This window comes from Pholis gunnellus (genome assembly GCF_910591455.1).
Source record: "Pholis gunnellus genome assembly, chromosome: 7".
Taxonomy (NCBI): domain Eukaryota; kingdom Metazoa; phylum Chordata; class Actinopteri; order Perciformes; family Pholidae; genus Pholis; species Pholis gunnellus.
In genome coordinates, this window is record NC_136533.1 from 20,843,129 (window position 1) to 20,857,902 (window position 14,774).

At 43.3% G+C, this 14,774-nt stretch overlaps 1 protein-coding gene across 1 annotated transcript; it reads left to right on the forward strand.

Moving 5' to 3' along the window:
- Positions 1-543: 543 nt before the first annotated feature.
- rspry1 (ring finger and SPRY domain containing 1) lies at positions 544-14,251 on the forward strand. Its single transcript, XM_079162487.1, has 15 exons — positions 544-865; positions 1,383-2,002; positions 4,376-4,428; positions 5,881-5,993; positions 6,982-7,108; positions 7,312-7,370; positions 8,372-8,438; positions 8,963-9,094; positions 9,231-9,346; positions 9,625-9,768; positions 9,858-9,969; positions 10,242-10,344; positions 10,547-10,699; positions 11,695-11,799; positions 12,023-14,251. The coding sequence occupies exons 2-15, from the start codon at positions 1,605-1,607 to the stop codon at positions 12,117-12,119; spliced, it is 1,779 nt and encodes a 592-aa protein (XP_079018613.1). The 5' UTR covers positions 544-865; positions 1,383-1,604; the 3' UTR covers positions 12,120-14,251.
- The last annotated feature ends 523 nt before the right edge of the window (positions 14,252-14,774 follow it).

Below are 14,774 nucleotides of genomic sequence, written 5' to 3' on the forward strand. Positions count from 1 at the left end.
TTTACCTGCCTTGTGCATCACATATACATGTATATACATGTATATATATTTTAATCTTGTGACTTCTGGTGAGCGTTCAGGTACTCTGGGAAAGTCGCCTTCTGGCATTCACGTGCCTTCATATGATTTATGTTTTTGCTGGATGAATTACTTACATTAAACAATCGTAGGAGCTGACTTGTTTGGTACTCTTGTCTAATGTAATTAACATTACTTTATGTAACTTTACTTTGTGCATTTTCATCTGATGTCATATTGTATTGTTATAACTTGTTGCATTTATTCTTGCCTCTCGCCATCTTTCTTTCTATCGTAAAACATATACATGGTACAGAAATAAAACACACAAAACAAACAAACAATGATGTCTAAAGTAACTCTCCTTGGGAGATGAAAGAAAGAGAGAAGGGGAGATACAAACAAGGGGAAACGTTGTTGACGTTGTCTTCAACAGAAACCCTCCTCCTCCTCCTCCACAGCTGATGATGGACAACCTTTTAGCTGCTACGGAACTAAACAGCTAGCGGTGCACCCTCGTTAAGATGTGTGAGCGGTGTTAGCTGACCGTCATATGAATGTGCTGTTTTAGAGTTCAGTAAAGGTGTACTAAAGAACATAGACGGGTCATGTAAACGTGCCCATATACCAAACCGGCGTTTAAGTATCACGCGTAGATCAATGCTACTCATGTTAACTCACTGGTGTAGTTTGACAGTAGCACCAGAGGAGTGAAACCGGCTAATCGGCTAACCGCTAGCTGTTAGCTGCTACACTTAACCTAGCAGGCTAGTTAGCTCTGTTCTGTTCACTACTTCGGTCTGGACCGACCGAGTTTGAATGCTGCTGCTTGTCAAGTGGTAGCAACGTAAGTATGCGTTTCGGTTCAAACTGGACCATTGTAGTTTACTAACGAAATTATGAGTTTGTGAGACTTGGGTTTTCAATAGGAACCGCTAATGTTACAATGCCTGCTTGGTGGGTGGGTGGGTGGCTAGCGTGCTAGCCGGCTAACTGAAAATATCTTGTATATCAACAATAGTGAAATGTCTCAGTAATTCAGTACACGACGAGCTGTCTGCGTACACAGCACAACTATAGGTTGAAACAGCTAATGTTAGACATATTACAATAACATAGTATTAGCTACTTTGCTTGAGAGATAAACTTCTAAAGGGCCAATGTTGATTTTATTTTATTTTTTCTAGTTTTCACTATTTTATTTCTCCCAGGCTTGCCATTGGTGTGTATCCTCGGCTAGTTTTAAGCTTTGCTGCTTGAAGAACACGATCAGCTACTAAATAATAACCTATACTGCTCGAACAGACCTAATTAACTTAGAATGTCCCTCTTTGTGTTGTGTTTTGTTTGTGTTGCTCTCACAGCCACGCGAGCCCCGGATGAGATCTGGACCCGAGCCTAGGGTTGTCTATGATGTTCAAAGCTTTTTTTTGTTGCATCACCTGACCCCTCCTGGTCTGTTTGACTAGCCATTATTACTCCCAAACCAATCCCACATCTCTGCTTGGCAACAGTATGATCATTCACGTTGACCCCACCCAGCCCACTGGGACAAGAATACCCCCAAACCAAGCTCGCCAAATGATATGATAGTAGCCACCTGGATCACTTTTTGTGCTTGCAGGAGCCTTGCAAGGGTTCTGCTCTTCCTTTCCTCCTCAAACTCCCTCTGTCCATTCTGGGAGACCCTTGCCAGTGTGGTCTCCGGCACTGGAACCATGGGTAACAGCTGTGTGTGCCGGGAGGATAGCGACTTGGAAGATCATCACCATGGGTCGTCGAGGGCTACCCGAGGACAGGCCAGGCGGGTGGATCACGGTACGGGCGTGGGTGTTGATGCCGGAGAGGCGCGGAGCAGCAGACCCAGGGACCCAGTCAGGCCGCCACGGCGAGGGCGAGGGCCCCATGAGCCGAGGCGGAAGAAGCAGAATGTGGATGGCCTGGTGCTGGACACGTTGGCTGTCATCAGGACACTAGTGGACAAGTAAGTCTTAATGAAAGTATATTATATATATAGATGATGGGTGGAAGAGTCGGAGTGGACTGTACAGTTTAAAAAACGAGTTTTCTATAGTTTCAATGAGACGAACAGTAGATTAAGTCTTATGTGAGTTCAGCCAACAAAATAATGCTATTGTCATTTACGTTGAGATACTTTAGGAGCAGTAATTAAATGTGGATATAAGGCATACGTGGTCTGGAAAATAAATCGAGGTGTACTAAGTGTTGGCTTGGCACGTGTAGATCTTCTTGATGGGGTTGTTTGTTTTCATAACTTGAGATACAATAACATTAGGATCAGGTAGACCAGACGGGGTAAAATGCCATCCGTCGTCACTGACTCCTCAGAAGCTCCTCATGACACTGAAGCTCAGTCAAACTCGTGCCCTCTAGAGCCAGAGAAGTCACACAAGGTTGGTTTGTTGTCAAGAACACACAAACATCACATGCGTGACTTTTTGAAGGAGTAGAAGGGTACACAGTAAAGTCCCGCCTTTTGAGATGACTAAGTCCTGTGTCCTTTTATTTGGAACCAACGGCACAGTAAAATATTTTGTGCAGAAACCCGAGCAACACTACTTTGAAGTCCCTCGTGGGAAGTACTGTAACGAATGCCGTTAGAGATGCTCTGATGTCGTATTGTGTTGGCTTGGTCGCGCTTGTCTCTTCGACAATGCCATTTATATTTAAATTATTGTTAAAATGTGCTCTGCACTCAGCCGGTTCTGTAGATTAATGATATATTGTCTGCAGACTGAGAAACCTTTCTCATCCTCCACAGAGGTCTTTGTTTTGTAACGGGTAGAACTACTCAGGGAGCACTTTGTGCAAGTCCGTTTCCTTTATGGACTGCATTTCCTCTCTTGATGTAGCGATGACTTGCTGCAACGATGTAGTAAGATTTGTGGTTGCCTGCGTAGATGCTGAAGCCCTTTTTTCCCCCTGATCCTCCTGTTCCCCTAAGCTATCATTCTCTGTAGAGAAAAGCTGTTCAGCATGACCCATTAGGACTTACAGCTATTCTATCAGCACAGGTTTGGGTGGCTTTGAGAAGAAAATATGAGTAGGATGACTGTTTGAGTGTGTCCAGGAAAGAGATATCTAGTTGATATGAAATCTTAATGTTAAAATAGGTCCATGTAAATGACAGCTAGTGTAGTCTGGTTGTATTCCTGGCAGCAGCTAGAACGCAGAATGTTCTCCGCCGACCTTAATGAGAAACAAGTTTCAGATTTGAGTTCCTTTCCAAACGTTTCTTTTCTCTCCACCTGTAGCGTTTCAGTGGTTTGACCCTTTGGGTAAATGTGTTTTTATAAACTCTAGTTTATAGTTTAAACAAGCGGACCACTTTCTTCATATTATCAGCATACGTCTGATCAGCCACTGTACATTTACAGATTCACTTCATTGACATTTATTCTCGCACAGTTTGTCCACACAGATGAACTGTAGTCTACCGTTTTAGCAGGACTGGTACATAAAAAAAGTTCCCCCAACTTTGTTAATTAATAACCGAATTTCAAGGTTGAGGTTTAGTATTTGTGGCAGCTGTAACACTAATATGGTGGAGAATGTGTACATCACTTTTTGTTGACTCTCTGTAAGCGCTGTCGGTTTGTCCGGTTGTTTCTGAAACTATAGTTTGTGTTGGATTCGGTGCAAAAGAACATTTCGATTACATTTGATAGCCTCGATGATTATTCTATCAAGTAACCAGATGATTTATTGATGGTAAATATAATATTCAGTTTCACCGCTAATAGAGCTGCATTACGTTGTACACCATCTGTGTGTCAAGAAACTAAAATAATAAAACGACGGTTGCGAGATTAAGCAAAAAAAAAATCCACTTTATGAGAATACTGATAAATACTGCAGCTTGTCTTTTGAATACTTCTCCTGCTCTGTATGAAACATTCATGTACATTTCCCAAGAATGCGTTCACGTGTGACTCTCAGAAAACCTAGTCACAGTAATTCTTAGCTGTGTTCGGAATCTTGAGGATCAAGTTGGCTGAAGTAATAACGAAAGCAGTTTTCCTCTCGGGACGAGTCACGACAAGCATTCGGCAGCGTCATCAAAAACAACAACCACTGAAGTAGATATTTTCCGCTTCATTCCCCTCTCCATGGGATCACATTACTCCCCACAGCCATTAGGCGCACAGAGGCATGAATGATTTGTTTGATAATGTTTCATATGCAGTGATCAGAGTGTCATAAAGATGAAGTTGCCACCGTCATTTGTGTGAAGTATGCACATAAATAATATTACAGAAAATAGAGCAGAGCTTGTGATGTAGAGCATTCAGGTGAAACCCGTTATCACATTCTGTCCCAAACTTTTGTTTTTCAGTGACCAAGAACCCCCTTACTCCATGATCACTTTGCACGAGATGGCAGAGACGGGTAAGGAAACAAATAAAAGCACTCATTCACTCACTGGGCATGGCGTTTCTTGACAGCACTTTGTCCAGTTAAAAAGCAAATACAGACATGGTAAGCACTGTGACGTAATTTAATGCACGTGTTTTGTAATGAGACGATCAGAGGTTCTAGAATGGGAAAATGTTGGAACGTTGGCTCTCCTCAGGAACAGGGCTAATGTCTCAACAGACAAAAAGATTCCCCGCTCGGTTCTTAGTCATGTGCACAAGACATCCACTGGACTGTAGCTGTAAACCTGAAGCTTTTCACACATTATCTACAGGATTTATCATTTCTACTGACAGGTGAGGAGTCCCATGAATTCAGACGGGTCTCCTCTGAATATGCTGTCCCCCCCTCGGGCTGAGTTAGTGGGTTGTTTTTGAGAACTGCTGAGGCGATGATATTTCAGTAGCTTTGTAAGCAGCAGACAGTCACAGTCCTCTTCCTCTGTTCAGTGATGGTTTTTCCTATTTAGCCTCTTCTGATTGTGTGTGTGTGTGTGTGTGTGTGTGTGTGTGTGTGTGTGTGTGTGTGTGTGTGTGTGGCCATTGATACGTGTTGTTCAAAAGCAGGTCTAGCAGTGAGCATAATTGGGTTGTGTTCTGTTTTGAAGAACAAACAAAGTTTTGATGGACAAAATGTTAAAATAAAATAGGTCATTGATGTCAAACTGAAGTGTTTGCTGCTTACAGTCCTGCAGTACTATCGCTGCCTCAGCATTTCTCCAACACATTACATCACCTGGGGAAGGGCCGTGGTCACGAGGTGAAACACTGCAGCATCATGTGTTGGTCGCTGCTCACTGACTGGGCAGAATTTCATTTAGATTTGTTTCTATTTGAAGCTTGAGTCGATGTCGGTGTGCTTTCTTCTGCGTATGGGGAACGATGCTCTCACTCTGTGTGTGTGTGTGTGTGTGTGTGTTTGTGTTTGTGCGTGGACGCGGTAGCCTTTTGAATCGTCGTGTTTGCACATATGGTGTTTGACGCTCTCATGGCGTGGTGGTGTCGAGTGGTTCGACAACAGCCAAGTTGGGTCTTAGCTTGCAGACACTGAACCGTGAAGGCAGCCAAGCTGCAAGCCAGTCACTTTCTGTTTGACATGTGCCGTGATGTTACATTATTCATCAGCCAGTTGGCCGGGGGCTTTCATAAGTGTTAAGAGAGAGCTTCTTATTGAGTCAACTAATGGACAGGAAATGGATGTTTTAGTATGTTAAGCTGCAGCTGATAGTCATAATCCAGAGGTCTGTCAAAGTGATTTCAGCACAGTTCAGTTACCTTTTGAGTTATCAGTTTTCATTGGGACTAACGGTGCTGATTCCTTTAAGAGTGTTATTATAATGAAAGAACAGGACAACCGTCTGAGTGGTCAGATCAATATAATCCGTTGAGTCTCAATTCAATAACTTCCTCTCTTCTTCTTCTTCAGATGATGGTTGGCTGGAGGTTGTCCAGTCTCTGATTCGAGTGATCCCATTGGACGATCCGCTTGGCCCCGCAGTGATAACCCTTCTGTTGGATGAGTGTCCCCTGCCCACCAAGGTTAGTGGCTAATAACTGTGTATGACACAGAAGGAGTCATTTGGGCTAATAACTTTAAAATGATATGACTTGTAACCTAGAACTTTCTTAAGATGAAATCTCAAAACTAACCCAGCTCTAATAAAAAACATCTTTGTCTTCCTCTTTCCCATGGCCTTTTCTGTATTTTGGTGATTGAGTTTATGTACAATGGCTAAAACCCCCCCATGATCAGCTGTTTTTACGGCTTGAAGAACTGGCTTCTAACTTCATCACATGTATTGTTTTCATTTGGCCTCTGCTCCCTCCTCTCTCTCCCTCTCTCCCTCCCACACTACCTCCTATTTGTCCCGTTGGACAAATACGATCTGTTTGGGACCCCCTGCCTCCTGGTCCAAAGCAACCTGAGGACAAAGGGCATACTATGACACTCTGAACAGTATGAACTCTGTAGTCATTCCAGTATTTGAGCAGAATTATGCTCCACCTAACAAAACACATTTTGCTGGTTTAAAATAAAAAAATGCAAAGCCTCAAACACACAGCAGCTTAAAAAAATGAAATAAGAACTTCTTGCCTGCAGGTGGTGCGTATAAGTAGCATAAGTAGGCTGGACTCGAACTGCGAGTGTGAAAGTGCTGATGCTGCAGCTCACAGATGGACGATATTGTCTGATGGTGCTTTCTGCTGCGTCAGTAACACTTCGCCTCTGTTAATAAAGTAGATTTCATTAACTTTTGGTGTGCTTTCTCCAGCTGGTCCAGAGAATCACCGCTAGCAGTATTAAAAGTGTATGTGTGTGTGAGCGTGAGCGCGCCCACTTGCATTTAATACTTAGTAACTTGACTTTTTCGGGGAGTTCCTGTCACAATCATGTGTGGATTTGGGAATATTGTGACTGAAATTGTAACAATGTCATCTCTCCATCCTCTGGAACGTTTGTATCGTTTGCTAGAAACTGTGTGTATGTGACTTTCGTCAGAGTAACCGCTCCGTCTCCTCTCATCAGGATGCTCTCCAGAAGCTGTCGGACATGTTGAGTCTGAGTTCGTCGGTAGCGCGACAGGACGCTCTAAACCCAGCTAAACACAGAAACACGACAGCTGTCCTGGGCTGCCTCGCAGAGAAACTGGCTGGTAAAGTCCACATTTACACACGAGATACTCTTTAATCTTTGAGTCAATAGTCTTTGCTCTGCACCACCTCCATTGGAAGGTTACTTGCTCACTATGGACTTGTAGATGTTCAAGCTCATTGCAAACAGCAGATTGTTTTAGGTTTAATTCTACTATTTCTGGTTTAAATACTTTATCCTTGTTTCTTTACATTTCTTCTTTAGGTCCGGCTAGTATTGGATTGTTGAGCCCTGGAACCCTTGAGTACCTTCTAGAGAGCCTGGTAAACACACACACACACACACACACACACACACACACACACACACACACACACACACACACACACACACACACACACACACACACACACACACACACACACACACACACACACACACACACACACACACACACACACACACACACACACACACACACACACACACACACACACACACACACACACACACACACACACACACACACACACACACACACACACACACACACACACACACACACACACACACACACACACACACACACACACACACACACACACACACACACACACACACACACACACACACACACACACACACACACACACACACACACACACACACACACACACACTTTTAGCAATCAAGCTACATCTTTGTTTACGAAATGCCTGATCAACAACAATGCTTTTCATAGATGAAATGACATGCTGACTCTGCGTAAATGTAGCGTTAAGATGTCCGTATCCTTCAAATGAACATATGATGGGAAGTCCAACCATGTCAGACGTTCAGGGTGGTAGTGTTTACAAATGTTTGTCAAAGCTATAAGGTAGTCAATTCTGCAATTTAGTTTCATACTGATCCAACAAAAAGCAAGAGACAACTTGAGTGGAAAAAAAAAGCTGCTTCTCAGAAACAGCCTTTCAGTTCTGCCTTTTGACAATGTCTTTTTAATATGAAGTAGTTGCAACACGTGTTGAGGTGTGTAAGGAAAATAATATGTTTTGTTGCTAGATTTCAGTTACATGACTGTCAGTGCGCTGACAGAGGAAAGCAGACCATTGCTCTTCGTAGAGTAAATAAAGTGAAGTGGCATCGTGACTTGTCGGTTACAAAACTCTCAGCCACCTTGGTTTCATCCAGCGTCTGTCCTAGGAAGCACGCTCACCGTGATTTAATAAGAGAAGGCCTAGTTATATACGACGTGTATTGTTATCGAAGTGTCATGAAAGAACATGTTTCAAACTGATGATGATTTCTGTCCATCTTCCTCCAGAGCTCTGAAGCCCACCCTACGGTCATGCTGTTTGCTCTCATCGCTTTGGAGAAGTTCTCCCAGACCAGTGAGTTCACAAAGGCCAGCTCATGTTGAAGATTCACGATGCGTCCGTTGAAATGTTGTGACTTCCTTACGAAAGAACACAAAGATGAAACAGAAAGTGCCCGTTTCAAAGGAATGCCGTGACAACGGGCACGGCCAAAGTCTCAACTTCTGCTTTCTCCGACTTCCCTGTTGGTGGTTTCTTTACTTTTGCATCTGAAAAATGATGCTGTGAGGTAGAGACACAGGTGTTCTGTTCATCAACAGCTTGTTCCTGTTTATTTTCAAACCGATATGTAAATTGCTGATTGGTACAAATGCAAAAACCGTGATCCACCTCTCCACCTCTTTGTAGTCCCCACCAGCCAATTACCTCAATCAGCTTATATTACATTTCTACAAAGTTTTACAACCGCTTGTTAATCCGCACATTGCTTCTCCTTCATCTGCCTTTAAAGACGTATTACACTGATGTCCCTCTCATCTCTGACACTGTGTTTGACTGTTTTTAAACCACACATGCCTGGTGCATCTTCTTGCCCTCAGGTGAGAACAAACTGACGGTGTCCGAGTCGTGCATCAGCAATCGACTCGCTGTCCTGGAGTCGTGGGCGGAGCATCCTGACTACCTGAAGAGGCAGGTTGGCTTCTGCTCACAATGGAGCCTCGACAACCTGTGTGAGTACAAGTAGCCACGCTGCTTCCGACCTCGCACGTTTGTGTCGGATCGCATGCCACAGGCTCTTTGAGTTGGCATTTGTGTGTGTGAGTCACTCGAGAAAGAAATGTGAAAATGTTTTCGTCCTCCGTCCAGTCCTAAAGGAGGGTCGTCAGTTCACCTACGAGAAGGTCAACCTCTCCAACATCAATGCCATGCTCAACAGCAATGACGTCAGCGAGTACCTCAAGATCTCCCCGACTGGACTAGAGGTGTGTGTGTGTGTGTGTGTGTGTGTGTGTGTGTGTGTGTGTGTGTGTGTGTGTGTGTGTGTGTGTGGTGTGGGTGTGTGGGGGAGGGGGTCTATGAGATTGGCAGAATTCATGGATGCACAACAGATCCACTTCTTGGGAAATTATGCCTTTTCCAACATTGACATTTCAATAGTTTATTCCCATTAGCCTGATTCTAATTGTTTTCACCTTTTATATTTAATATCTGTATGATTTATGAGTGTTCTCTCTCTCTCTCTCTTTGCTGCCCTCCTCAGGCGCGATGCGATGCCTCGTCCTTTGAGAGCGTGCGATGCACCTTCTGCGTGGATTCAGGCGTTTGGTACTACGAGGTGACGGTCGTTACATCGGGCGTGATGCAAATCGGATGGGCCACCAAGGACAGCAAGTTCCTCAACCATGTACGCCTCTTCAGTGTCTCTGCTGTTCCACTCTTCCACATCCGGTCCTTTCTGCAGTAGCATCATTTTGCGTTTTGTGTGTTTTACAGGAGGGCTATGGGATAGGTGACGATGAATACTCGTGTGCGTATGATGGCTGCAGGCAGCTCATCTGGTACAACGCTCGCAGTAAACCTCACTCTCACCCCTGCTGGAAGGAGGGTATGTAGTACACACACACACTTGCTGACTACTGTTTCTCAACCATATACTTCAAAGAAAGTTTGTCTGACTGAACATTGACGCCACGCTTTAAATATCGGACTTATTTGTTTATAAACTGCTTTATCGTATTTAGCGTCTCTGGGGTGTTTTTGTGATTTTTTTAGCACCCACACACTGCCGCTCTGATAAAGCTCCCACACGGAGTGTTGGATAATAGTAATAACAGCGCGCCAAGACTTTATTCTTCTGCGTGTGTGTGGCCTCTTTAGGAGACGCCATCGGCTTCCTGTTGGACCTCAGCAAGAAGCAGATGATTTTCTATCTGAACGGACATCAGCTGCCACCGGAGAAACAGGTCTTCTCCTCAGCCACGTAAGCACACACACACACACACACACACACACACACACACACACACACACACAGTCCTGTGACTGGTTTCAACTGTTGAAACACATCTTTCCTTTCTCTTTCTGTCCTTTTCTCCCTTTTTCCCTGTGTGTGTTTCCTTTTTCTTTCTTCTGTCCCTTTCTTGAATGAACCCCCATCTTTCCTTCACCTCTGTGTCCATCAGGTCCGGTTTCTTTGCAGCAGCCAGCTTCATGTCTTACCAGCAGTGCGAGTTTAACTTTGGGGCCAAGCCTTTCCGTCACCCACCTTCTGTGAAGTTCAGCACCTTCAACGATTTTGCGTCACTGCTGCCCGGTGAAAAGATCATCCTACCCAGGTAAACAATTGAAGCTGGTCCTCAGAGGGATTCTTAGGGTCTAAAATAGACTTAGAATTTGGGAAGGCAGTCTGTTGTCTTACCTAACCGTCCCCCGACTAGTGAATCATTAGTCTGCACACAGCGTCCAACACTTCTGGGGTCGCTCCAGCGTCCATGGAGCATTTTGATCTCTCTTTAGTTCGCTGGCTGCATTACAGCATCTTTCGACTCTTTGTGACTGTAATGACTAGTTAAAGGACGACTTGAAGGAATACAACAATATTTGTACAAGAGACGGTCACTCATCATCTTTACTGGCTAACGTGTACAAAGCAACAGAGCCGTCTTTTGGCAGGCACTTAGTGGTGACTCTTCAGTTCAGGGTTTCTAGTAAATCCTGGCAGGCACCCAGCATCCACAAATCTCTGGCAGTGGAACACTGAAATGAAATGCACTATTAATGTTACTTATTACACCTGAATGTGACAAGAATAAATGTCTGCCATGTAAAGGGTCTGCCAGCCTGTATTACATAACATCTTTAGTGAAGCTTAAAAGGATCACATTCAGTTGACTCTGTCAGAAAGATGTTGACTCAATTCTATCGCAATCACTAAACATTCACATCTAGACATAGAAAGGATTTATTACACTTCTGTTTTCATTTAAACAAAGAGGTGTACTTATTATTTGACATAAGCTAAAAAAAGCTACAAATGTGTTCACATTGTATGCTCTATCTTGAATATTACAATTAGAGCAAACTAGGTGAAGAACAAGTAACAAAATAAGTGTATATGCACAGAAGAAAACAGCTTTAATTACATGTAATGTAAATGTTAACCTGCTTTTTTTTGTGTGTGTGTGTGTGTGTGTGTGTGTGTGTGTGTGTGTGTGTGTGTGTGTGTGTGTGTGTGTGTGTGTGTGTGTGTGTGTGTGTGTGTGTGTGTGTGTGTGTGTGTGTGTGTGTGTGTGTGTGTGTGTGTGTGTGTGTGTGTGTGTGTTTTTCACAGACACCGGCGTCTGGCCTTACTAAAGCAGGTTAGCATCCGAGACAACTGCTGCACGCTGTGTTGTGACGTCATGGCGGACACGGAGCTGCGGCCTTGTGGACACGGGTATGTGTGTCACAAACTATTCTGTTGAAATTAAAAATGTCTTGGGTACAAATAGTTGGATAGAATATCATTGAGAGCAGCTTGTCTTTGTAAATAATATGTTGGTTAGACTATTACTCAAGTCAATTTTCTTCCGACTAGAATTTTTCTTTGAGTGGATAGTAAAATCTTCCTTCATGTCCCCCCCCCCCCCCCCCCCCCCCCCCCCCCTCCTATCCTCCAGTGGTATGTGTATGGAGTGTGCCTTACAGTTAGAGACGTGCCCCCTGTGCCGCCAGGACATCCAGACCCGCGTCAGACTCATTGCACATGTCTCCTGACGAACCTCCTGCCCCTTCTCCAACAAGGAGAGACACACAAGCCCCACAGCATCGCCCTCCTCCTCTAATCCCCTCTCACCCGGCAGGGCTACGAGTGCCGTGCCCCGACGATACCAGAGCTAGGACTTCTGGTACGAGGAAGCGACGATGGAGGGGGGGGGAGCAAAGAAAAAGAGGAGATGAGAGGAGGGGGATTCAAACCACAGCTGGATCCCCGGGAGCTTTCTCCCATTGGCCTACATCTCCTCTTTTGTACCCTTCTGACAGCTCGCTGCAGAAGCCGGGCCAAGAATCAAACTTTCTATATAAACAGCGTTTATTTCAGAAATGAGGAGCAGAAACAATTTAACAAGATTACAGATGGAAGCAGTCTCTCATCTGCAAGCCCCTGTGTAGTTATCAGACATCCTTTCTATGATATGAGGATCCCACCGCGCTTTCAGCCCACAGGCTACTACTATTTAATCCCATCATCGTCATGCACACGTCTGCAGATCAGAAAGGGTAGCAGAGAAGATCACAGCCTGTCGTACAGTGTTGACCCCAAGGTACAGATACTTTTGCGATGAATCTCACTTTCATGTTTTCGGGGTGTAGATAAGCGAACTGTGGTGTTCTCGAGGTAGCATTTTCATTCTCTTTTCTCCAGCTTATACCAACACCTCTCCCCTTGTCAGCCTTGCAGTCTGTACTGATTGATTTCCCACAGCGGAGGGTTTGCCATTTGGAAAAAAGAAATGTCCGATTTTACTCAAAGTCAGAAATCTTTAAAGTTGCAGAAACGATTCCAATATTTGAGTTTTCTGATTCGGTTTACAAATGTTAGAAATAAAATCAGCTGTGACGCCACCGAGAACGAATTGTTTTACACAGCTGACCCTGCTGCTTCTCAGATGTTATGTCCTCAGTCTCGGTCATGTATGCAACAAACACAGCAGATAAATACAAGGAGATCAGAATTGACAGAAAGTTACAATTCTAACAATTCTAAGTGCTTATGTTTGAAGAGCCAGTGAGGGAGAAGTGTACAACTGAATTTCCACCACCGTCACAATTTATCTGGGATTGATTGATTGGTGATGACAATTTGGCAACAACCTTTAACGCAGTGCCACCACGAGTCAGACTTTGAGTAAATATGTCTTCATTTTTTTTGTTTATGACACACAATAGTCTGTATTAAGAAGACTATTTTCAATCCTCAAGATGTGATTTGATTTTGTTTTATTGATGATGGTGAACGCTGATGTAGTAACTTGGTTGAGAAGCACAGCAGGTTTTGTTGATGGACAGTGTTGTATTAGCAGATCAGTAACTTGCTTCAAACAAATGTGAAATGTTTAAGTGGATCGTTTTTTTTTCTTCAATATCGGTTAACTAAATATCCCAGAGTCATTTTTAAGATGTTGTCGTTTTGGGTCTGATTTGGCGGAGAAATACTTGACATCAATTAGCAAACAAACTACCCACAACACAGTAACAGGAGCTGAAGAGTGTGAGCTGATTTAAATTGTGGTGACCCTATTTGTGCTTTATATATCATAACAGTACATCTCGCTGCTCTCATTTAGACATTTCTCCATCTTTCTCCTTCTGTCTTTATAAGAGCCTCTTGTTTTCTATCCATCCTTTACTTGAAGCATCTCTGGGTTGATTGAATGGCGTTTGTACTTTGGAAACGGGGGATGAGAGATTGTGACTGCAGAAACATTCTATTTGTACAACTATAGAAATATAATCTGGTGACATTTCAAATTATCACAATGAATAATTTTGAATTTGTTCATGAATAGTTACTACTCCACCAAATTGCATGAACAGGATCCGTAAAATCATTCAGACTATACTGCAATGATTTCTCAAAGGTAACTTCTCTCAGTAGGAGACTGAAGACTGGTCCAGTCACTGTTTGCTCTCTCTTGTATTTCCTGGAGCACCTGATACTGTACATGCAGGTGAGAGAAATTATATGTTTGTCTCTACGGCTAGAGATGAAGTTCAGGATTGTAAAGATTAAGTTGTGGATCGTATTTAAAACGTCTATAAAGGAATTCTGCCCCAGAGTTCCCAAAGATGTGATTGAAGAATTATTGTTTCCTGGATTGTGATATTTGTAATAAATGTATGTCCATGTGATATTTTTTTTGTCTGACTGAGTGGTGTTTATTTACATCTCAAATCTTTTGTCTCAAGAATAGGTAATCATCAGATTATCACCAATTTAAAGTTGTACACAAACACTTGGCATTAACATGTGATGAAACAAAAGGCTTAAACACTATACTTTTATGTTCACAGACATTGATTCTTGAAAGAACAATCGATTACAACCAAGGAAGGTGCAAATACATAAACTGTTGACACAAAAGATTGTAATAAGATTATTTACTACTATCTACTTAATTTGAGTGAAGTTCAAGCAAAGGGAGCAAGGGTGTTTTGTGAGATCTTGGAAGCCAGCTTTGTCTCGGAAATCTCTGTTAAATATAAATTAATTAATAAAATTGGTCCGCAAAGTCTCATTTCTATAATCTCGTGGAAATGTCCTGAGGTAGGAACCAACGTGCGCAGATATTGTTCTACCGGACGGGACTCCGTTGCGCACATACGTTCGCCGTTTCCTTGGTAACAACGTTACCTTCGCTATTTACCACG

Coding starts and splice junctions, on each gene's coding strand:
- rspry1 (XM_079162487.1), top strand. CDS start 1,605: ATGATAGTAGCCACCTGGATCACTTTTTGTGCTTGCAGGAGCCTTGCA. Junction 5,994..6,981: donor AGTGTCCCCTGCCCACCAAG/GTTAGTGGCTAA, acceptor TCCTCTCATCAG/GATGCTCTCCAGAAGCTGTC. Junction 10,345..10,546: donor CAGGTCTTCTCCTCAGCCAC/GTAAGCACACAC, acceptor TGTGTCCATCAG/GTCCGGTTTCTTTGCAGCAG.